This window comes from Bufo gargarizans, chromosome 9, assembly GCF_014858855.1.
Source record: "Bufo gargarizans isolate SCDJY-AF-19 chromosome 9, ASM1485885v1, whole genome shotgun sequence".
Lineage (NCBI taxonomy): Eukaryota > Metazoa > Chordata > Amphibia > Anura > Bufonidae > Bufo > Bufo gargarizans.
Genome location: NC_058088.1, coordinates 176,220,881 through 176,245,721, shown reverse-complemented (window position 1 = coordinate 176,245,721; position 24,841 = coordinate 176,220,881). Strand labels below are relative to the sequence as shown.

General features: G+C 44.7%; 1 protein-coding gene across 1 annotated transcript; it reads left to right on the top strand.

Moving 5' to 3' along the window:
* Nucleotides 1-404: 404 nt before the first annotated feature.
* On the top strand, nt 405-23,276 carry LOC122946110 (ficolin-2-like). The gene is made up of 8 exons (XM_044305461.1): nt 405-480; nt 1,456-1,558; nt 1,846-1,913; nt 5,269-5,307; nt 6,232-6,359; nt 20,054-20,183; nt 21,406-21,540; nt 22,749-23,276. The coding sequence occupies exons 1-8, from the start codon at nt 411-413 to the stop codon at nt 22,994-22,996; spliced, it is 921 nt and encodes a 306-aa protein (XP_044161396.1). The 5' UTR covers nt 405-410; the 3' UTR covers nt 22,997-23,276.
* The last annotated feature ends 1,565 nt before the right edge of the window (nt 23,277-24,841 follow it).

The following is a 24,841-nucleotide window of genomic DNA, read 5'->3' as shown; positions in this document are numbered from 1 at the left end:
CATTCAAAATTTATTTTATGCAAGGTTGTGGAAACATTTTAAAATATGACACTAGCAGAGTCCAAGATCCATATATGATCACATGTCATAAGAATGTTTTTGCTGGACTTACCTAGTATATGATGATGAAATTCTACTAAAATTCCCATCATTGAAGGAGATAAGTTACATTTGTAAAGAAAACAGTTGACGCCTATGTATCATAAAGTCATTTAGCCTGTTGAGAAATATTTGATAAGGACATGGTTGGGGAAAGTACAGCTCCCTGGCCTTGGGACAAGCAGTGGGGGGGGGGGGGGGGGGGGGGGGGCTCGGCACATGACATATAAAAGAGAAGGGTCTTGGCTATAACTTTATTTGCAGAGTACTTGTGAGATCTTGAAGACTGGTGTAAACTTCTTGAGGCCGTCATGCATGTGCCAGTACTACTACTGCTGGGAATGGTGTCCGGGCTCTGTAGCAGTGATCAGTCATGTCCGGGTGAGTACTTCATGAACAATTCATGATTTTGTTAAAATTACGACAACAGTGGCACAGATTTATAATACCACAGCCATTTTACAAAGTCAAAAAATTTTCAGTCGTGGCGACGTCCACCTGCATATTGGGATGTGCTGACTGACCCCCTTTTTTCTATACAACCATTTTACAGCAATATTTGAAAAATTATGTAAAAAAACAAAAGCAATACGGTTGCATTTTGTGAACACAGCCTTAGGGCTCATGCACACGACCGTTGTTGTTTTGCGGTTCGTTTTTCACGGATCCGTTGTTCAATATCTGAGGGGTATTTTTTCTCTGATTTAAGTCCTCTTCCGTTCCATTATTCCACAAAACACATCCGTATGGTTTCCATATCCGATCTGTTTTTTGTGGATCGGAAACGGAAACAGTAACTTATTAATCACCAAACACATGAGCAATATAGGCTGGGCATAGAAATTCTACAGTATGGATCCCCAAAATACGGATGAAATGCGGATGACATACGGATGTGTTCCATGCGCGTTCCGTATTTTTTGTGGACGCATTGACTTGAATGGGGCCTCGGACCGTTATTTGCAGACAATAATAGGACATGCACTACTTTTTTGCGGAACGTAAATACGGAAATACAGAAACGGAATGCACACGGAGTACCTTCCATTGTTTTTGCAGACCCATTGAAGTGAATGGTTCCGAAAATGGTCCGCAAAAAAACGGAACGGAAGTGGAAACAAAATACGTCCATGTGCATGAGCCCTTAACCAAACATGTCATATATTAATATAAGGAAGAGTTAGGAACCAGCACAATATCTGCAAATGAACTCACCATATTGTATATAAATGTATCTTGTATTTGTATTTTGTGTTTTAATCGGTGCGTTGTCTTCATTTTCATGTCTATTACGTTTGTAATATTTTAGTTGTCCTTTATATGTGTGTCATTTTATGACAGAAGTAAATGTTTTAGGGATTGGAGACGTCGACAAAATATTGATTCTTCGAGGCTGCCCTGGTGATCCTGGCCTTCCAGGTCAAAAAGGAGATGTTGGGGCACCGGGAGAAAAAGTTTGGTACAAAGATAACTATTGATGTTTATGGAACTATAGAATATTGCCATGTGTTTCATCTTATAAAGTGTCCCTCTACTCTCAGAAATCTAAGAATTTTCAATAAGTGGGCACACATACCATAGAGGTAGTCCATGTAGCTGCTATGGGGCTTTAGTTTGGTCTTGACCCCATTGTGATAGATGGTGAGATTTTGCACAGGGATGTGGTGGTGTCAAGAAGGGGCCTAATGTTTACTTTTGCTATGCAGCCCCTGTTCTCTATTTATGAAACTGCATAAAAGTCTATAGGTATTTTCTTCCAGGGCAAACAGGATCTGTGGGAGGACCTGGAAAGGTTGGACCTCCAGGTGAAAAAGGTTAGTAAATAACTTTTCTATATAATAAAATATAACAGCAATGTCAATCTCTCTGCCATCTTTCTGGTGCCTCCTACTTTTAAGGACTTATCTAGCAAAGGCCACTGAGACTTTGCCGTGTTACCCTCATACACATTCCTGCTCAGCTTGGCCTTGTGCGCATGTGTTGTAATTGGGGAGAGGTGGAAAGTCGCTGCCAGGCAGATCTGGTGACAATTTATCACCTTGAAAACAAATGGATGGGCATGTTGATGTCAACTGCCTGATCCTCGTCTCCTCTGATATTTGCTGTCAAAGAAATATTGAGAAGATCCGAAACATGTTACATGGTCGGCCAGGCCCATCAGGTATCAGCTGATATTACTTTAATGTGTATAACTAGATTTAGCATTGCTCAGTGTGTTCCAAATTCCATGTAACGCTTTATAAAAAGGTCCCAGGAAGTTGAGATATGGTTAGGCGTTTGGGTTGCCAATAAATTACTATTTTTATGACCGCGTAAAATAAGCAATCAGCAGCAAAAGAGCGTTTGCTCATTTCTCAGCTGATTGCAGGAGCACGTTCACATGATAGGCAATGATCAGGAATGAAGGCGCGTTCAGATGACCATTGTTTTTGCGGACCCATTGAAATGAATGGTTCCGCATACGGTCCGCAAAAAAACGGAACGGAAGCGGAAACAAAATACGTTCATGTTCATGAGCCCTTAACCAAACATGTCATATATTAATATAAGGAAGAGTTAGGAACCAGAGCAATATCTGCAAATGAACTCACTATATTGTATATAAGTGTATCTTGTATTTGTATTTTGTGTTTTTATCGGTGCGTTGTCTTCATTTTCATGTCTATTACGTTTGTAATATTTTAGTGGTGTCAAGAAGGGCCTTTATGCAGTTCTGCACTAGGGGAACTCCGCTGAACAGCTCCACATATTTCAGCTTCTTGGAGCCCTATGAGCGTTGAAGATTAGAGACTGGTTTCCATCAGTCAGGACAAATCATGTTTGATGGCTACATAAAATGTTGTCCAAGTTGCCAAGGTGAAGCTGGCATCACCAGAGGACCACAAGCACAGGCTCTGATACGCTGTGCATAGAGTTAAGAAATAGTTTGAGGAGACTCTGTGTGCATGAGGCCTAACAGAAAGATCTACAGAGAAAGAAAAGGAGTAAAGAAGAGCATTTCTATGAAGCCTGGGTGACTGTGTGACCAAATTATGACCCTATAGCTGCTCGCATGGCTGCTGTAAATGTAGCTGAACATGTTTTCAAGGGGACAAAAGCCTTGAACAATTAGGATTTAAAAATACTTTCCAGTAAATTTATTAAGCCCTACACACCAGAATTCTGGCTTCAAAAAGTTGCAAGTAGGGGGCTTTGCAACTTTTTGGGGTTACTTGCGAAAAAAATTTATGACTTTTTGAGCACTGCTCCTTTAAGTGCCACTATCAGATTGGGAGTGAAAGTTTGGCCATCATTGCAGAGTAGATCACTTTTGTCACACATTTATGAAGAGCGACTTTTTAAAAAGTTGCAACTCGGTGCAATTATTACTTCGTGGCATTTTCCTAAAGTTCATAGCAACTCCAATCTAAAAACTAACCTCAAATAGACCTACAGTCGTGGCCAAAAGTTTTGAGAATGACACAAATATTAGTTTTCACAAAGTTTGCTGCTAAACTGCTTTTAGATCTTTGTTTCAGGTGTTTCTGTGATGTAGTGAAATATAATTACACGCACTTCATACGTTTCAAAGGCTTTTATCGACAATTTCATGACATTTATGCAAAGAGTCAGTATTTGCAGTGTTGGCCCTTCTTTTTCAGGACCTCTGCAATTCGACTGGGCATGCTCTCAATCAATTTCTGGGCCAATTCTGACTGATAGCAGCCCATTATTTCATAATCACTTCTTGGAGTTTGTCAGAATTAGTGGGTTTCTGTTTGTCCACCCGCCTCTTGAGGATTGACCACAAGTTCTCAATGGGATTCAGATCTGGGGAGTTTCCAGGCCATGGACCCAAAATGTCAAAGTTTTGGTCCCCGAGCCACTTAGTTATCACTTTTACCTTATGGCACGGTGCTCCATCGTGCTGGAAAATGCATTGTTCTTCACCAAACTGTTGTTGGATTGTTGGAAGAAGTTGCTGTTGGAGGGTGTTTTGGTACCATTCTTTATTCATGGCTGTGTTTTGGGGCACAATTGTGAGTGAGCCCACTCCCTTGGATGAGAAGCAACCCCACACATGAATGGTCTCAGGATGCTTTACTGTTGGCATGACACAGGACTGATGGTAGCGCTCACCTTTTCTTCTCTGGACAAGCCTTTTTCCAGATGCCCCAAACAATCGCAAAGAGGCTTCATCTGAGAATATTACTTTGCCCTAGTCCTCAGCAGTCCATTCACTAAACTTTCTGCAGAAGATCAATCTGTCCCTGATTTTTTTTTGGAGAGAAGTGGCTTCTTTGCTCCCCTTCTTGACACCAGGCCATCTTCCAAAAGTCTTTGCCTCACTGTGCGTGCAGATGCGCTCACACCTGCCTGCTGCCATTCCTGAGCAAGCTCTGCACTGGTGGCACTCCGATCCCGCAGCTGAATCTTCTTTAGGAGACGATCCTGGCGCTTGCTGGACTTTCTTGGATGCCCTGAAGCCTTCTTAACAAGAATTGAACCTCTTTCCTTGAAGTTCTTGATGATCCTATAAATTGTTGATTGAGGTGCAATCTTAGTAGCCACAATATCCTTGCCTGTGAAGCAATTGTTATGCAACGCAATGATGGCTGCATGTGTTTCTTTGCAGGTCACCATGGTTAACAATGGAAGAACAATAATTTAAGCATCACCCTCCTTTTAACATGTCAAGTCTGCCATTTTAACCCAATCAGCCTGACATAATGATCTCCAGCCTTGTGCTCGTCAACATTCTCACCTGAGTTAACAAGACGATTACTGAAATGATATCAGCAGGTCCTTTAATGACAGCAATGAAATGCAGTGGAAAGTTTTTTTGGGGATTAAGTTAATTTTCATGGCAAAGAAGGACTATGCAATTCATCTGATCACTCTTCATAACATTCTGTAGTGTATGCAAATTACTATTATAAAAACTTAAGCAGCAACTTTTCCAATTTCCAATATTTATGTAATTTCCAAAACTTTTGGCCACGACTGTACAATGAGAAAATTTCCACCTTTACCTTTCTTTTCAGCGTGTATTTTCATATATTTCAAACTGTGGGCACATTTTAGGCGAAGTCTGATTTTATGGTCTACCATCTGAGTGCTGAGGGGGATATGGAATTACATCTGCTCTTATAATACTCCTTTACATTTATATATATCTTTTTCTTATAGGAGAGAAAGGAGAAAGAGGAGTGACTGAGCCAGTGTATGGTAAGTTATGTGTCTAAAGACCATATGACATGGGGCAATGATCGTTTAAGTGATCGGTCCCATCATGGACCTGTGTAAGCTCGTCAATTAATAATCAACGATCATCAAAGTTCCCTATCAGGATGTCTTTGGAGTGTGGGAGGAAACCGGAGAACCCGGAGGAAACCCACGCAAACACGGGGAGAACATACAAACTCCATGCAGATGTTGTCCTTGGCTGGCTTCGAACCTAGGACCCCAGCGCTGCAAGGCCACCGTGCTGCCTATATATTATGTACTATATACTATAAATTGCAATTGCATCATGTAAATGGAATAAGACGAGCACTGATCAACTTGCTATTTAGCCACTCGGTGCTCGTTATAGGCAGGATATCTGACCGTGTATATGGGCCCTCGGGAATGTAGGGTCTTCTGGAATGAAAGATACTCTTTATAGCCACTGTCTGCTCCTCCTGATAGGTAAAATTCCAAGACTTCTATTAAAGGTGGTAGCCCATAATTAATGTAAAAAATGAAAATCAGTTATCGTATACAGACAGTACATGACAATCTCTTGCTAAAAAAAATATTACAACCAGCACTGTACCTCACATGGATCCAGAAATCTTCCCATTCATTTCTTCAATTGCTCTGCTAGATTTACAGTATTTCAAGCTGACAGCTCAAGGGGAATGTACTTTCTCTGAGCATGTGCTTCTACCTCAGTGAGCTGGACAAAAAATTCAGAAAAATAACAAACAGCAGGTGGCGCTCTACAGATAGACTTCAGTAAATAATTCAGTGGCTATACAAAATTTTTAATTACATGTAATTACAAAAGTATTCAGATCCAGGTGCTGGTGTCAAAAATGTAGAATATTTTTTGTGCGTCAACCCCTTTAACTCAAAATTCACTAAAATAATTTTTTACATGTCTCCCAGCTGCCAGGAACTGCAAAGAAATACGACATCAGGGAGCAGTCCTCAGTGACTGGTACACCATATACCCAGATGGCAGCCGGCCCCTGAAGGTCCTGTGTGATATGGACACAGATGAAGGAGGATGGGTTGTAAGTATATACAACATGTGAACGGGAAGTCACAAGGAGATAATTAATTGGCAAAATTTTGATTCATTGAAACAATATAATTTCCTATGAAATTTAAGCCTTAGTCTAGAGGGGCTGCAACTCCATATTTTCCTTTCAGCAGGAAAAAAAAGTCTTTGCTATGACTTCATATAGTCTCTAGGATAGTGGTATGCTTAATAAATCACAGTAGTATTAATGCATATTATGTAGGTATATAAACTGTAAACCACTGAAAAATCAACCTACTTAAAACTTAACTTTGATGTAAGATATTGGTTAAAAGAAGTCCCACAAAATTTGATGTATGTTGACTGCAAATAATTATCTAGCGGAATATTTAGGGTACATAACACCTTAAACATACAATGATATTTTTTGTTGTTAAACTGTATTGCTTGTAACCACTCACGGTTTGATGTACAGTTTCTTTAGGTATCTGTAGTGAGTCCAGAGTCTCAGATCAAATAGATTCTGTGACGAAACCAACCTGGCCACGGTGTTTTGGAGGGGGCTGTTTGCCAGCCTCCTGCCCCAGGATTACGGCCCTTTGAGATACTTTTGCTAACTTTTGAACCTATTCAAGTGAATTTTGGATAGGTTTGTCCCCAAGTTATACTGGTTAAATTGATGTAAGTTATATGTATGGATAATGTAAACGCACAAAGTTGTAACAATTTATAATAAGTGTAACTTGTCAGCTTGGGAGATAGTTGAGTGGATAGACAGAGGGGAGGAATATGCTGGGTGTGTTTCTATTGTCCCATTGTGCCATTGTGTGTTTAAATGGTGATGTCTGTCCTGTTGTCTCCACATGTGTATTGGCGATTTCCCTTTGTCCTGAGAGATAATTGGATTGCTCCTCGGTTGTCTCCAGGACAGAGAGGAGGAAACCATGATGCATTGTGGGGATGTGTTGTATCTGTCCTGTGTCGCAGTCTTCCTTCTGGTCCCCTAGGGGCGTGTCAACCAGATGGGGACCTGCATAAATACGGGCGGGTAGCCCTCAATAAAGAGTTGCTGTTTTTACATTCAACATAGAGCCTCGTCTCATGTGTATGGGGATTGCTATACGCTGTATACTCTCCTGGCTATTACTACTAGCTCTTGTAAGAGCTGTTCCTGTTCCTGGTTCCTGTGGTGGTATCGGTGTCGAGCGGAGTGCTTGGAGTCCCCGGGAGGCACTGGGAGCATCCATTAACGGAGGTACCCGGTCGGGGTGCTAGGAGATCCGTTACATTGGTGGCAAGCGGCGGGATCGTTCCCACAGCCAGAAGGACAGCTACAGGAGACACCATTCCATGGATTTTACAATTTGAGGGCAACGCATGTCCTAGTACAGCGACCCTGACAGCACCAGAATGGAAACAGCAGTGGAGTACGATGAGGGTGTCATGGATGACCGAGATGCAGTCCGCAAAGGCATCTGGTACCAGGTACTGGGTATTGTGGAGTATATGCGGGACGAGAGACTCCCCACGGAAGACCAGCGGTTGCTGAAGCGAGTAGCCCTGCGGATGCCCTTCCTGGGAGAGCAGCCCCGGGAGGAATGGGTAAAGGAATTGGAACTCCTAGCATGGCAGGAGCTGTGGCTGGAAGATGCCTACCAGGCGCTCTGGTGGTATGGGGCACAGTACCTACCCAGGACAGCTGAGCATGACAAGCCAGAGGGAGAGGAGTTTGATGGTCCTGGCTTGTTATGGGAGACTTTTTCAGAGCTGGAGTTTGGGAGCCCTACACAAGCCCGGTTCCGTGATCTCTTGGAATGGAGGGAGAGCAGGTATGACTGGGACGACACTCATGAGATTGAGCAGGACCTGGTCCACCTGGTGACCCGGGAGATGGAGCTGGAACAGGGCTACCAGCAGCTGTTCCACTCCAGTGAGAAGGCTCAGCAGGAGAGCAGAGTGTCAGACCCAGGTCCAGAGCCCTTCAGCTGGGAGGATATTGTGTACGTTTACTGGGAAGAACCCCAGGTGGCCGGTGGAGATGGAACCGAGGTCTCTCCACTGCTCCTGCAGGGAATTGGGAGCCCAGTCTCCATTCCCCAGCGGCAGGCTGAGTTACAGGGGGCAGAGACAGTCAGTCCTGTCCCCCAGCGGCAGAGTGTCCTACAAGGAACAGAGAGCCCAGTCTCCTTTCCCCAGCAACAGGACACTGTATTGGGAGTGGAAACAGTCGGTCTCCCTCCCCAGAGGCTGGAAGTATGTATGGGAGAGGAGCTTGTTACCCCCTCTCCCTATTGGCAGTGTGAATTGCAGGGAATTGGGAGCCCAGTCTCCATTCCCCAGCGGTCGTGTGATTTATTGGGAATTGGGAACCCAGTCTCCATTCCCCAGCGGCAGGCGGAGTTACAGGGGGCAGAGACAGTCAGTCCTGTCCCCCAGCGGCAGAGTGTCCTACAGGGAATAGAGAGCCCAGTCTCCTTTCCCCAGCAGCAGGACACTGTATTGGGAGCGGAGACGGTCGGTCGCCCTCCCCAGCGGCTGGAAGTATGTATGGGAGAGGAGCTCGTTACCCCCTCTCCCCAGCGGCAGCTTAACGCACCAGGGGGAGACAGTAAGCCCCACAACAGTGCATATGGGACCGTGGTCTCTGCACTTACAGCACAGGGGGTAGGGACAGTCAGTCCTGTCCCCCAGCAACAGGGCTGTTTAGCCAAAGGGGAGACAGTCGGTCTCCCCCTCCAACAACCAGACTCCAACCAGGCTTCTTCTGTGGTAGCGCTGGCACCAGGGCAGAGTCCCGCTGATCCCTGCCCACAAAGCAACTTTCACTCCAAGCCAGGGAGCAACTCAGAGACCAGGAGTACCAGCTACCAATATAACCTTGGTGGATTCACTGGACAGAGACAGGCTACTAAATCCAACAGGTCCAGTATTTGGTTGTGGGTGGGCTGCCAGACTAACTCAGGTACCGACCGGCGTAAGGTCAGGTATCTGGTTAGTCTTCCCTGGGAGGGGGAGATGTGTGACGAAACCAACCTCGCCACGGTGTTTTGGAGGGGGCTGTTTGCCAGCCTCCTGCCCCAGGATTACGGCCCTTTGAGATACTTTTGCTAACTTTTAAACCCCTGAACCTATTCAAGTGAATTTTGGATAGGTTTGTCCCCAAGTTATACTGGTTAAATTGATGTAAGTTATATGTATGGACAATGTAAACTCACAAAGTTGTAACAATTTATAATAAGTGTAACTTGTCAGCTTGGGAGGAATATGCTGGGTGTGTTTCTATTGTCCCATTGTGCCATTGTGTGTTTAAATGGTGATGTCTGTCCTGTTGTCTCCACATGTGTATTGGCGATTTCCCTTTGTCCTGAGAGATAATTGGATTGCTCCTCGGTTGTCTCCAGGACAGAGAGGAGGAAACCATGATGCATTGTGGGGATGTGTTGTATCTGTCCTGTGTCGCAGTCTTCCTTCTGGTCCCCTAGGGGCGTGTCAACCAGATGGGGACCTGCATAAATACGGGCGGGTAGCCCTCAATAAAGAGTTGCTGTTTTTACATTCAACATAGAGCCTCGTCTCATGTGTATGGGGATTGCTATTCGCTGTATACTCTCCTGGCTATTACTACTAGCTCTTGTAAGAGCTGTTCCTGTTCCTGGTTCCTGTGGTGGTATCAGTGTCAAGCGGAGTGCTTGGAGTCCCCAGGAGGCACTGGGAGCATCCATTAACAGAGGTACCCGATCGGGGTGCTAGGAGATCCGTTACAGATTCGATAAGCAGTTCCTTTGTCCAAACTGTAGACTTTAGTTGTAGACTTGTCCACTATAGGAAATAGTCCAAAGGTTAAGGCGGGGGAGGGGAGATAATATCCCTATAATTCTATATAGCCCTACCTAAAAGCGGAGAGGTCTCCCACCTAAATGCGGGAGAATCAACCCCTAGGAGAGAGACCCCACTAGGTGGCTGACCCTAGATACAGCTTGCCCTAAATAGATAGCTTCCCAGTAGATAAATTCCAGATAATAAATCTGTTCAAGTCCCGACGCGTTTCCTCTGTCAAAAATATTATGGCAGATTCATCAGGGGATAGAAATATGAAAATGTAGCCTAATAGCTATAAGCTAGATAACTTGCTGGTGCTCCAACTGATGGTATGCAGTCCAGAACAATGTCTGGAATCTGCTACTTAATATACCCCCCTAGTAATTAAGCAGAAGTTCACACAGGAGTGTGTAACTTACTGTCGTCCATTAACGTGCGTTCCACCTTCATGCCGCCAACCCGGAAAACCATTGTGGCAAACTGCATCCGGAAGTGCGTCCACCGGAAGTGCGTGTACACGATGGTATCGGTGGAACACAAGTGGAGCGCATGCGAGGGCGCTGGCGCTAAAGTGACATACTCCCTGCATGCGCCACTTTTTCAAATAAGGTAAAACTATTGCTCCTCTGCGCATGCGTATATAGGTTTTTTATCTATTCATATTATTATTAGGTTATCCTCGATGATAAAGAGGCCACAAAGATTATGTGACATTGGATTATGGTTTATACTCAGTAGTAATTTATACTTCACCATCCAGACACTACTACGGTAATACCTCAAGAGCCAGAATTATCAAGATAGATTAAATATTAGGGTATATTTAAAATGGGGTTTAAGTGGTCTTCATATATATATATATATATATATATATATATATGGGGAAGAGGTGCTTCCAGGGATAGGGATATTGGTTTCTCAAAATCACGATATAACCTATCTAGATACCCTTATTCACCAAAAATTGATTACACTTGTTCGACCTTTCTCGGTCTGATACTTATTATTTTTTTGACAGGTCTAGGTACACTTAATACACTATGTCTTTGATTCAAGAAAATATTGATCCAGTGAGGGATCAGATGAAACATCTGAAGGATAGCATCTCATTGAGGGCCAGTGGGCTCACAGTTTTTAGTCTGTGATTCCACTCTGCCTCTTTCTGTAATATCTTCATGTTTAAATCTCCACCTCTTGGGGAGGGACACACAACTTCAACAACTCAAAACCTCAGAGCCTTTTCATTTCCATCATGGAAAAGTTGTATATGTCTAGAGATAGCTGTATCTCTTTTATTCCTTATGTCTCCCAAGTGGTCCCCAATCATTCTTCTTAATTCCCTTTTAGTTTTTCCCACGTACTGAAGTCCATAGGTACATGTACCCAAATACACAACTCCTGTTGTTTTGCAGTTAGCAAAATCTCTGATAGTGTATGTTTTATTAGTTGTGTTGCTAGTTAAGGTTTTGGTTTGACAAATGTAGGGACAAGCTATACATGATCCACACCGGAAGGTGCCAAGAGGGTCTTCTATCCAACCACGTACCTAATTTCTTGATAGGTGTGTAGTGGCTATGGATGAACCTGTCTCCTAGCGACCTTCCTCTTCTATACGTAATGGCCGGATATGTAGGGAGAATATCCCTCACATCCGGATCCAAATGTAGCATTTCCCAATATTTATTCAGGATGTCCCTGACTTCCTTATTACGGTTATCAAACGTTCCCACTATCCGAAACATTGGATCCGTTTCTTCTTTTCTCCCCTTCTTAGGAATCAACAAATCCGTTCTTTCTGCACTTTTAGCCGATTTGAAGGCTCTATGAAGTCGTCGATCTGGGTATCCTCTGTGATTGAATCTAGTTTTTAAGTCTCTGGCCTGATCATAAAAATCATTTTTGGTACTACAATTTCTGCAGATACAAAAGGTACTGACCCTTTGGAATACCACATTTTAAATTAAAAGGGTGATGACTTTCCCATCTTAGCAAGTTATTGGTTGCCGTGGGTTTTCTATATGTCTTAGTTTTAATGATACCATTGGTTAAAGTGATATACAAATCCAAAAAAGCCAGGCCCTTGTCACTTATCTCGGAGGTAAAGTGCATGCCAATCTGGTTGTTGTTTAAATCAGCCAGAAAAGCAGAGAATAGCCCTCTGGGGCCGCCCCAAAATATCAATATATCATCGATATAGCGACCCTAGAAGACTATCCTTGGTGTCCAGACACTGCTAGGTGAAAACCACCGTGTCCTCCCACCAGCCCAGGAACAAATTAGCATAAGTGGGGCACAGGCGCTCCCCATTGCTGTGCCCCTGAGCTGGTGATAGAACTTGGAGTCAAATAAAAAATAATTGTGTCGTAGGACGAAATCCATAAGTTTGAGTACTAAGATTATGTGCTGTAAATTGAGTACCCCTACTTTTCAAGAAATGATTTACTGCACACAAGCCCAGATCATGGGGATTACTGCTGTAGAGTGCCTCTACATCTATGGACGCCAGTAAAATACCCTCCTCCAGATGTAATCCATCAATTTTTGGTTAGTAAGTCGGAGGTATCTCTGATGTATGACGGAAGTGCCGTAACAAAAGTTCTCAAGATCCTATCAATGTATATGCCTACATTCTGTGTTAAAGAATTAATCCCTGCCACTATTGGGCGGCCCTTCAAAGGGGTTAAACCCTTATGAATCTTGGGTATAGTATAAAATGTTGGAATCTGTGGGTGTGATTTTAACATAAATGTAATCTCATCACTAGACACAAGTTTCTCCTCAAAGGCCTCCAGAAGTAGAGTTTCCAAATCAGCATAAAAACTGAGTGTAGGGTCTGTCCTAAGTATATTATACCCTTTATTGTTATTAAGGATAGCATAACACATTTGTTTATAATCGTGGTGGTCCATAACCACCAAGTTTCTTCCTTTATCAGAGGATTTTATTATAATGTTATGGTCTGTTTCAATTCTAATCATGGCTTCTATTTCACTTTTTTCCAGTATTAGTGCCCCTACTATGTTTTTCTGCTAGTCTATCCAATTCCTTAGTGACTATGTTGAGAAACAAATCTATGCTGTTTGTCTCCATTTCAGGGGGAGATTTTTTACTTTTGGGTTTTAGATCAGTAAATGGACCCTCTACAGGTCTTTTTTCCCCCTCTATTAGGAGATCTGTCATTGTTTTCGCCAAGGGAATATCCTCTAATGGAATACCCAGTCTGAGACTCTCCCCTAGGTCATTTTGTTAAAAAAAAAAATTCCACTTTGATTTACGACAAAAAATATTAATGTCTTTGATCCATAGGAAAGAACTATATTTAGTAGTTGGTATAAAGGATACTCCCTTGGCAAAAACAGACATTTCTGCTTCTGTAAAGGTTTTTTGTGTCAGGTTAATGTCCTGGCCACTCAAGTTTCTATCTATTTTTCCTGTCTGGGACGATCCCTCAGATGGTAGGGGGCCCCCCCTGATTCAAAAAAACTCGATGGTAAAACAGATGGTCCAGAGGAATATTGCTCCTCTGGATTTCTCTGGTCGCTTTTGGTTTGATTTGCCCATCTTTTGTTTTTAGATCCTTTTTGGCCCCTGTTGCCCCTATATCTAGGTCTACCTCGAAAGGAAAATTCTGTCGATCTTTCTGTGTCTGAAGTTTCTACTTCTGATTAAGACACTTCTCTTATGTTCAGTTTGTTTTTATCCCCTATATCAGCGGTTCCCAACCTAGGGGTCGCCTGAGGCTTCCTATTAGGGCTGCACGATTGTAGCGTTACTTTACCCTACTTCGTGAGATTTCCCTACCTCCTGACTTCCCGTCGCACTGCTAATGACGTGAGGAGGCGTTCCTGAGTTTTGACGATCTGCGCATGCGCAAACCGACAGTTTATGGAAAATCTCAGCGGAGTTCAGCTTCACACTGGGACACTGCGCATGCGCCGACCGGAGTTAGCCGCGCTTGCGAACTGGGCCGTAATATTTCCCTACTAAGGCTCTCCTGCGCATGCGCAGTGTCCCGGTGTAAAGCTGAACTCCGTTGAGATTTTCCATAAACTGTCGGTTTGCGCATGCGCAGATCGTCAAAACTCAGGAACGCCTCCTCACGTCATTAGCAGTGCGACAGGAAGTCAGGAGGTAGGGAAATCTCATGAGGTAGGGTAGTATAACGCTACAAATAGGAGAGAGATTGTTTCACACAGGAGTAACATACTTTACACGCAAAGACAGTTATGTGCGCAGTTTAGGACACATGAGGGGACACATAGGGCCATGAGGGGGACCAGCATAAGATGCTATATGTCTTATGCTGGCCCCCCTCATGGCCCTATGTGTCATAGCACACATCCCCTATAACAGCGTACTCCACAGATCCACCCCATAACAGTGCCATCCACAGGTCCCCCATAACAGCGTCTTCCACAGATCCCCCATAACAGCGTCCTCCACAGATCCCCCATAACAGCGTCCTCCACAGATCCCCCATAACAGCGTCCTCCACAGATCCCCCATAACAGCGTCCTCCACAGATCCCCCATAACAGCGTCCTCCACAGATCCCCCATAACAGCGTCCTCCACAGATCCCCCATATAACAGCGTCCTCCACAGATCCCCCATATAACAGCGTACTCCACAGATCCACCCCATAACAGTGCCATCCACAGATCCCCCATAACAGCGTCCTCCACAGATCCCCCATAACAGCGTCCTCCACAGATCCCCCATAACAGCGTCCTCCACAGATCCCCCATATAACAGCGTCCTCCACAGATCCCCCATAACAGCGTCCTCCACAGATCCCCCATATAACAGCGTCCTCCACAGATCCCCCATATAACAGCGTCCTCCACAGATCCCCCATATAACAGCGTCCTCCACAGATCCACCCCATAACAGTGCCATCCACAGGTCCCCCATAACAGCGTCCTCCACAGATCCCCCATATAACAGCGTCCTCCACAGATCCCCCATATAACAGCGTCCTCCACAGATCCCCCATATAACAGCGTCCTCCACAGATCCCCCATAACAGCGTCCTCCACAGATCCCCCATAACAGCGTCCTCCACAGATCCCCCATAACAGCGTCCTCCACAGATCCCCCATAACAGCGTCCTCCACAGATCCCCCATATAACAGCGTCCTCCACAGATCCCCCATATAACAGCGTACTCCACAGATCCACCCCATAACAGTGCCATCCACAGATCCCCCATAACAGCGTCCTCCACAGATCCCCCATAACAGCGTCCTCCACAGATCCCCCGTAACAATGTCCTCCACAGATCCCCCATAACAGCGTCCTCCACAGATCCCCCATATAACAGCGTCCTCCACAGATCCCCCATAACAGCGTCCTCCACAGATCCCCCATATAACAGCGTCCTCCACAGATCCCCCATATAACAGCGTCCTCCACAGATCCCCCATATAACAGCGTCCTCCACAGATCCACCCCATAACAGTGCCATCCACAGGTCCCCCATAACAGCGTCCTCCACAGATCCCCCATAACAGCGTCCTCCACAGATCCCCCATAACAGCGTCCTCCACAGATCCCCCATAACAGCGTCCTCCACAGATCCCCCATATAACAGCGTACTCCACAGATCCACCCCATAACAGTGCCATCCACAGGTCCCCCATAACAGCGTCCTCCACAGATCCCCCATAACAGCGTCCCCCACAGATCCCCCATATAATAGCGTCCTCCACAGATCCCCTATATAACAGCGTCCTCCACAGATCCCCCATAACAGCGTCCCCCACAGATCCCCCATATAACAGCGTTCTCCACAGATCCCCCATATAACAGCGTCCTCCACAGATCCCCCATATAACAGCGTCCTCCACAGATCCCCCATATAACAGCGTCCACCACAGATCCCCCATATAACAGCGTCCTCCACAGATCCCCCATATAACAGCGTCCTCCACAGATCCCCCATATAACAGCGCCCTCCACAGATCCCCCACAACACAGCGCCCTCCACAGATCCCCCATATAACAGCGCCCTCCACAGATCCCCCATATAACAGCGCCCTCCACAGATCCCCCACAACACAGCGCCAATTACAGAACTACCTAACACTTTGTAATCAGGGCCGTCTTTAATATTGATTGGACCCCGGGCAAAATTAACTTGGGCCCCTGGATCCCGCCTTCCCACACCTTAGCAGGCAATCACGCTCTCCACCACAACACACACAAAAAAAATCCACACACCTGGTAGAGTCTAGTGAATGACTGTAAATGCTTCCAGTTCTGAAGACTCCAGCGGCTCAGGATCAGTGCTCTGGGCAGCTGGGCTCAGGCTGGAAGTGGGCACCGCTCTGCAGGAAGGAGACCAGGGCTCGGCTCACCCTAGTGTTACAGTGCACCCCAGCACCCCACAGTATGCAGTATAGCACCCTATAGTATACAGCACCACACAGTATGCAGTTTAGCACCCCACACTATACAGTACCCCACAGTATATAGTAGAGCAGTATAGCACCCCACAGTATACAGCACCTCACGGTATACAACACCTCACTGTATACAGCACCCCAAACTATACACGATACAGCCCCCCACACTATACAGTACAGCAGTATAGCACTCCCCCCCCCCACTATACAGGCCCCCCCCACACTATACAGGCCCCCCACAGTATACAGATACAGCCCACCACACAGTATACAGGCCCCCACACAGTATACAGCCCACCACACAATATACAGCCCATTACACAATATATAGCCCACCACACAATATACAGCCCACCATACAGTATACAGGCCCCCACTATACAGTAGTTTACAGTATATTAACATAACAGCCCCTGTCACCTTTTTCTGATGTAATCTTTACACAAAAAAGCTCCACAGTTAACTTCTGTAGGACCTGTGATGACCTCATAGCCATGTGACCAGTAATTGCTAGGTTACTGGTCACATGGTAATGATGTCATTAAGGTCCTAAAGCAAAACTCATTAAGGTCCTAGAATTAAGATCATTAGCACAGTACGATCATGATGCCTGTGAAGCCGACAGCCTGACACCCGGGGCAGTAGCTAGCACGGCTCAAGAGCCAGCTGCCTTGGGCCCCCCAGGAGCAACTGGGCCCAGGGCATTTGCCCCTTTTGCCCCTTGGTAAAGACGGCCCTGTTTGTAATAGACTGGCATACATCCTGCATATCAGATATTTACATTACAATTTATAACAGTAGCAAAATTAGTTATGACGTAGAAAGGAAAAAAATGTAATGGTTGGGGGTCACCACAACATGAGGAACTGTATTAAGGGGTCACGGCTTTAGAAAGGTTGAGAACCACTGCCCTATATGATTATAAGCTTGTTTTTCTTTGAATTCCAAGAGATCTTTTTTATGTTGTTTTACCCTAAAAATTCTGCTAGATAATTATTTGCAGTCATCTACAACATACATCAAATTTAGTGGGACTTATTTTAACCAATATCTTATATAAAAGTTAAGTTTTAAGTAGGTTGATTTTTCAGTGATTGATAGTGGTATCCTTCTAAACTATATCTGCAATGTCGGTTTAAGCAAGTGATGGGTGTAGTAGTTGTACTTACAGTTTTGAAGCTCTCTGGGCCGGCATGGGATGGGAAGGGTGCACCTATTCTTCTCCTCGTGGCACACTCTGGTTATGGTGTTCTCCTGTTTGATGATGGTTGAGGTGTCCTTGGAGTTCAAGGTTTTGAGATGCAAGGCAAGGTCCTGGTTGTGGTGACTTTGCAGTGTAGTAGTAATGCAAGAAGCAATGATGAGGCAGTTGTGCAGCAGAACAGTTCTGCAAAAAGATCAGAACAGTTCTTAGGTTGGAATTGACTGGCTGATGGTACACAAGATGCAGTTTTCAAAGATGTTAGAATAGGCCAAAGTGTATCGGCAAAGTAGTTTTCCTTCTCTGCACTTCACTAGCGGACTCTGCCATAAGTATCCAGGTGCAGGGTATAAATTTAAAAAAAAATCAGTGCAACCAAAAGGGAGGTTCTCCTTCCTGGCAAGCAAACTCTTCTGCTCCATTCTTTGACCAAATTGCTGTACTTACAGTACACTTCCATAATAACCACCTTGGGATGTTGAGATTCCTATGCAGGTGATCAAGCTGCTTAAAGGGGTTATCCGGGAATTAATACTGATGACCTATCCTCAGGATAGGTCATCAATATCAGCTTGAAGGAGGTTTAACACCCAGGATACCCACGGTTTAGCTGTCAGAAGAGGACGGGCACTCCATAAGTGCCGCTGCTTCTTCCTAGTCCATGTGACATCACTGTACCTTGGTCACATGGACTAGTTGCAGAACAGCCCCATAAAATTAAATGGGATTGAGCAGCAATATCAAGCGCAGCTGCTATATGATATATGGCACTGTGCTTGTTAACCTCCCAGGAGGCCGCAGAGCTTACCAGAGTTGATAGGTGGGGGGTGCGGGCACTCAGAACCCTGCCAATGTTATATTAACTACCTTTCCTGTGGATACATCATCAATATTATTTTCTGGATAACCCCTTTAAATGTGTATCCAGGCACCGGAGCCTAACTCCTGGACACGTGCAGTGCAGCTTTATAAGTAAATTTCAGACAGCTATCTCTAAACTTCCTCTAGGCCTCTCCTTTCATTGACTGCTTTTGCAACACACCAGACCTGCAGGGTATAGCGAAGTGAGGTCACGGTTATGGGCAATCGAGGGTTACTCACTGTATTGGAGAACCCTGGGCAGGCATGTGGCAGTGAAGGAGAGGTAGACACGGTTCCTCTGGGGCACACTCTGTATGTAGGGACCAGGCCTGATGGTGGATGAGGTGCCCTGGATGTTACGGGTATTTTGAGTGCCTGGGGCAAGGTCCCTTTAAGGTTTGTGACGCCAGTGCCTGTGACGGTGGCACACCGGTTTATAGTTGGAATAAGTGAGGTACACAGGTGGTATAGTGAACCAAACGTTGCTTTACTTAACAGTCCAACTTTATACATCAAGTACAGAAGAGGTTAATGCAGTCCTTTACAGTTCCAAAAGCACAGCAGGTTGATATCACAGCAGGGTGCAATCTTGCAAGATACTTGGAGGGTATATAATTAATGCTTGGCAGTGCTATGCTGCTCTATCCCCACAGCTATTCTAGCTGGCTGGATCCCAAGGCCCGGATGCCTATTCGCTGGCTTAAATCCTTGGTAAGAATTCCTTCCTCCAGTATTGGCGCTTGCTTAAGGTTACAAATACCTTTGCTTCCTAGCTGTCTCTCTCTCTCTGCTTCCGCTGACAGGTGACTGCAGGTTGCTCCCAGGAGGTGCTGTCCTACCACTGGGGTGTCTCAACTGAGCTATCCTTAGCCTCAGGAGCTTCAGGCTGATGAGGTAACTCCTCTAGTCCCCTGGAATACATACACTAACTCTCCCCTGTCTGGGCCTTCCTATATATATCTAGGGCTCTCTAGCTCCCTCTAACGTCTGGGAGGCTAAACTACACCCTGACAGGCCTGACACCCAGATAACACAGGGAAAAACATGCACATGACATTCAATGCGATGAAACACATTAACCTGTGTAGTGCCCACCTTTACCTAGTGGGACACTACACTTTTGGTAGGGAGATCCAGGTCTAGGCTGAATAAAATGTCAGCTTCACATCTTTGCATCTGCTCTGAGTTCTATCCAGACAGACTCTAGTGGTGGTTGTGAATATGACCTTTTATTACCTTGTGCAAATTCACAAATATGCAGATATTACATATGACAGCAAAAGTACAATGTTAGCAATTTAGTTTGTGTTTTGCAGTAAACTGCAACCTGTGGAGCGTCCTGCAACCTGTGGAGCGTCCTGCAACCTGTGGAGCGTTGATTATTGTTCAAATCCGTTCTATTCCCATGTCTGGATAATCTGGTCTTCTCTTGCCTTTAGGTAATACAGAGACGTTGGGATGGGTCAGTAGACTTCTTCCGCACTTGGGATGCCTATAAGAAAGGCTTTGGAAGTCGGCTAAGTGAATTTTGGCTGGGGAATGACAATATTCATCAAATAACTTCAACAGGTAACGAGGAACCCATAGATCTACTCCTTATTGATTTTTTTTCTGCTTGTTGCTGAACTGGATTTGAGGGTACTACTCATCATCTTCCCTGATTTATGAAACTATGGAAACTAGATTAGATTAGAGCTTTGGTGGTGTGCATTAAACCAAAGTTGGGCTTACATGAGAGTCATAGAACTCTTCCCCACCATCTCTTCTGGGCCATACATAATAAATATGTTGGACTAAAGTGGTGCATACACATAAGATAGCTGCGGGCCTAATGCTCGGTGGGTCAACAGCTATCTTCATCACCACCCTCCCTCTGGCATGATATGTACTTCTGAGATCAGTTGTGGTCATAACCCCAGGTATTTAACAGAGGCCCTGGCTGCACCTTAGGGACTTAACCAGGGGCCTAGCTATAGGGGGTACAGAGGTAGCAGTCGTTACTGGGTCCAGAAGCCCCTTGGGCCACATAACAAGACACTGGTTTTATAGAAAGTGCATGCAGGTCAAGTTACACCTCTGGTTGGTGGGAAGGGGATAGGTCAAGAATTTGGCATGGGGGAGGTTGGGGGTGCAGTATAAATTTTTGCCTCAGGCAGCATGAAGGCTACGTGCTCCCCTGCCCCTTGCCACAAAGCACTAAGGGAAGGGGGACCCAAGCTAAACTCTTTTACCAGGCCCATAAGTCTTTAGCTATGCCCCTGGACCTAACTCTATTAAGAAGACAGATCTCTGTTGTAAGGCCTTTTTGGTGAATCGTGGATATGTACTGTCCATGTTCTCCATGGACAGCAGACGTACCCAATGATTTTAACGTGTGTATTCACACATTCATGATTTACCACGGTCCAGAGTTACACCATGGAAGCATGTCCTAACTTTGCCTGTGTTTATGGATCCCTCACACCCATTATAGTCTATGGGTCCACAAAAAAACATGAACACAATACAGATGGTATTCGTGTTTCAGACGTGCTTCATGGATGGTTGCTAGGAAATGCCCTTGAAATTAATTTTCAACAATGTCTGTGGTATACGGAAGACACGTGGAGAGTAAAAAACTGAACAAAGATGGATTCTTCACGAAAGAACCACTAAGACTGCACAAAAGTGTTGTATGGTCTCCTCTATGTTGTCGGAATGAGTTTTGGAAAGGCTCGTCAAGCTCAGTGTCATGTTTTTGTAGCCACTTTAGTTTCTAGTTTCTACAGCTCCTATGGATATCTTTCTCTAGGAACATGGGAACTGCGTGTTGATCTACAAGATTTTGAAGGCAAAATGGTGTTCGCCAAGTATGCAAGCTTCAAAGTATTGGATGAATCTGAGAAATACAAATTAATAATTGGAGCCTATCAGGAAGGAACTGCAGGTGAGAGACAATTTGGCCAAAATGTCCTTTATAGAAGTTGATTTACTTAAAAGAACCTATAGTATGCTGGCTGGATGGGAGCAGTAGGCCTACAGGTGGTCCTGGATAACCCTCGCGAAAAATTGTATATTAATACACTGAACAGCATTAATTCATATGTTAGCTACGGGTAATATGCCAATTGGAAAATACAGTGCTGCACCTCTGATTAAGTGATTGTGGGGGGTAAATTTGTACTTTAGCGAAATTGGGATTCTTCTCAGCAACAAGGCACTCATTAGAAAGGAAAATCGTCAGGAGAGATCTTGTCTCCTCCTTTTAAGACATATGGATCAGTTCTACAGTAGGCAGGGGCGTAGCTAAAGGCTCATGGGCCCTGGTGCAAGAGTTCATCTTGGGCCCCCCTACCCTCAATACTCCTTCCTAACACCACCAGATCCCGGTGCTCCCATGCCCGCCCACCCAACGGCAGAGCTAAAATCTCACCAATACATTTTATATTCTGACCCCCATAACTTTTAATTTTTATGTGTATGGAGATGTGTGAGGGCTCATTTTTGCGGGCGACCTGTACTTTTCATTGATATTGATACCATTTCAGGGTGTGTATGACTTTTTGATCACCTTTTGTTCAATTTTTTGGTGGAAAGTGAAGAGACCAAAAATGTAGAATCGGCCATTTTAACAGTTTTCTTCCATCGTGCAGTTTATATGGGATATATATTGTTATATTTTAACAATACAGGTGTTTTCACATGTGGCGAGACCATTATTGGTTATTTTTATATTGTTTTCTATTGGTTAGCTATGGCTAATATGTTTATTTTTACAAATATTCGCTATATTGCTATATATTCGTGTTTTAGAATATGACGAATATTCTAAAAAACTAAGTTATAGCAATATAGCGAATATTCGTAAAATACACAAATAGACTGTAATTTAGCTAATATAGTGCTACAATCTTTTTTTATAGTCACATTTTTTTGTCTCTTCTGAACTTCAGATTTGGAAATAATGTACACTATTAAAAAAAAATACTATAGCACTAAATTAGCTAAATTACAGTCTATATGTGTATTAGTGTATCACTAACTGCACATAGTGAAGATTTCCACAAAATAACGCCAATAGATGGTGAAGGTGAAGATAAAGATCGGTGAATCTTAAACCGTTCTAATATTTGATTTGTCGCTTTAATTTTGCAGGAGATTCTATGGGAGATCTAAACAACATGAAGTTTAGCACTAAAGATGAAGACAACGACATTCATGAGGGCAGTTGTTCCTTACAGTATAAAGGCAGCTGGTGGTATAAAAATTGTCACTGGGCAAACCTTAATGGACTCTACCACCTAGGAGCGCACACATCCTATGGAGATGGCATCAACTGGTATACTGCCAGAGGGCATAACTACTCGTTCAAGCATGCAGAAATGAAGATTAGGCCTGTTTAGGTGGAGGAACAGTCCCAGCAATTTCCAAAAAATTCTTGTATTGATTTTAAGTGTCTTGATGGATGCCACAGCACAGTGTGGGTGCTCCTAATTGCATGGACATGGTGGGTGAAGGGTTCAGTTTGGTTGGAGTAGGCTGTGTATACTGGCGGCCTGGTCATAGTTGTAGCTAGACTTTCCTTCACTATCCAGTTCTCAGCTCTAGGCCTGTATCTAAATAGTGAAATAGAAAAAGACGATTCCGGCACTTATTTTTCTTCCCATAAAATCTTCCTCTTTATTAAATCACATCATATGCAGGACAGGATCACAAACAAGCTGTTTACGCGTTTCGGAGACCTTCTCCGTAGTGGTAACAATGTGGTCTGGGAGCTTGGAGAAATGTAAAGACCCACGCACCCTCCCCCATCTAGACGGATACGTCTTCAAAATGCGTTCAGTGTTACTATGGCAGCCAGGACGCTATTAAAGTCCTGGTTGCCATAGTAGGAGCGGGGAGCGGGGAAGCAGTATACTTACCGTCCGCGCGGTTCCCGGGGCGCTCCAGAATGACGTCAGAGCGCCCCATGCGCATGAATGACGTGCCTTGTGATCACGTCATCCATGAGCGTGGGGCGCCCTGACGTCACTCTGGAGCACCCCGGGAGCCGCACGGACGGTAAGTATACTGCTCCCCCGCTCCCCACTACACTTTACCATGGCCGCCAGGACTTTAGCGTCCCGGCAGCCATGGTAACCATTCAGAAAAAGCTAAACGTCGTATGCGGTAATGCGCCGAAATGACGTTTAGCTTAAGGCCGGATCCGGATCAATGCCTTTCAATGGGCATTAATTCCGGATCCGGCTTTGCGGCAAGTCTTCAGGATTTTTGTCCGGAGCAAAAAGCGCAGCATGCTGCAGTATTTTCTCCGGCCAAAAAACGTTCCGGTCCTGAACTGAAGACATCCTGATGCATCCTGAGCGGATTTCACTCCATTCAGAATGCATTAGGATAAAACTGATCAGGATTCTTCCGGCATAGAGCCCCGACGACGGAACTCTATGCCGGAACAGAAGAACGCAGGTGTGAAAGAGCCCTTAGGAGTATTTTCTTTTGATAATCTCCTCCCCTTATTGGTGCCATCACTTTCTCAATTGCAAACGCACGGAGGGATCCCATGTTACGTCCGTGTGTGTGGATGAAATGTTTGCCAGCACCCGAGATGTTAATAATAGATGGATTTGTGATATAATTCAGATGTTCAAGTATTCTGGTTTTGAATTTACGTACGGTGCTGCCAACACACTCGATACACTGTATAACATAGATCACCCCCGTGGTATTGCAATTGATGTAAGTTTTTATGGGGAAAGTGGTTGAGTGGTCGGCATTGTGGAAGCTTTTTTGGGCCAATACATATTTACATGTTTTACACGGGTGACTGCCCCACCTGGTGAAGCCTTTGTAATTAAACCACGCGCTCTGCAATTTTTTGTTTTTGTTAGTGTTGGCCCCAAATAGTGAAGGAGAAGGGGGCCTGCCATAGTTAGTGCTTTTCTGGATACTATTTTACAGCCATTCTTCAAAGCATTGTACATGTGTAATGTACGGGAGAGTAATACCCCGTCACTACAGAAGGGTCACTTGGGTACTGTCGTTCCCCCTGTGTTTATGGGGAGGTTGGTATAAAACATCTTGCTAATGTAATGCTATGTACTACCCTGTTACTGTGAAATGTGCATGTGCAGGCCGGCTAGGGGTGTTATTCCAGCTCTGAGTCACTAGAGGGAGCTAGGGAACCCTAGTTTATATAAGGCCCAGTCAGGGAGTAGAAAGCAGCAGACAGTTGGAGAAGGAGTAAGAGA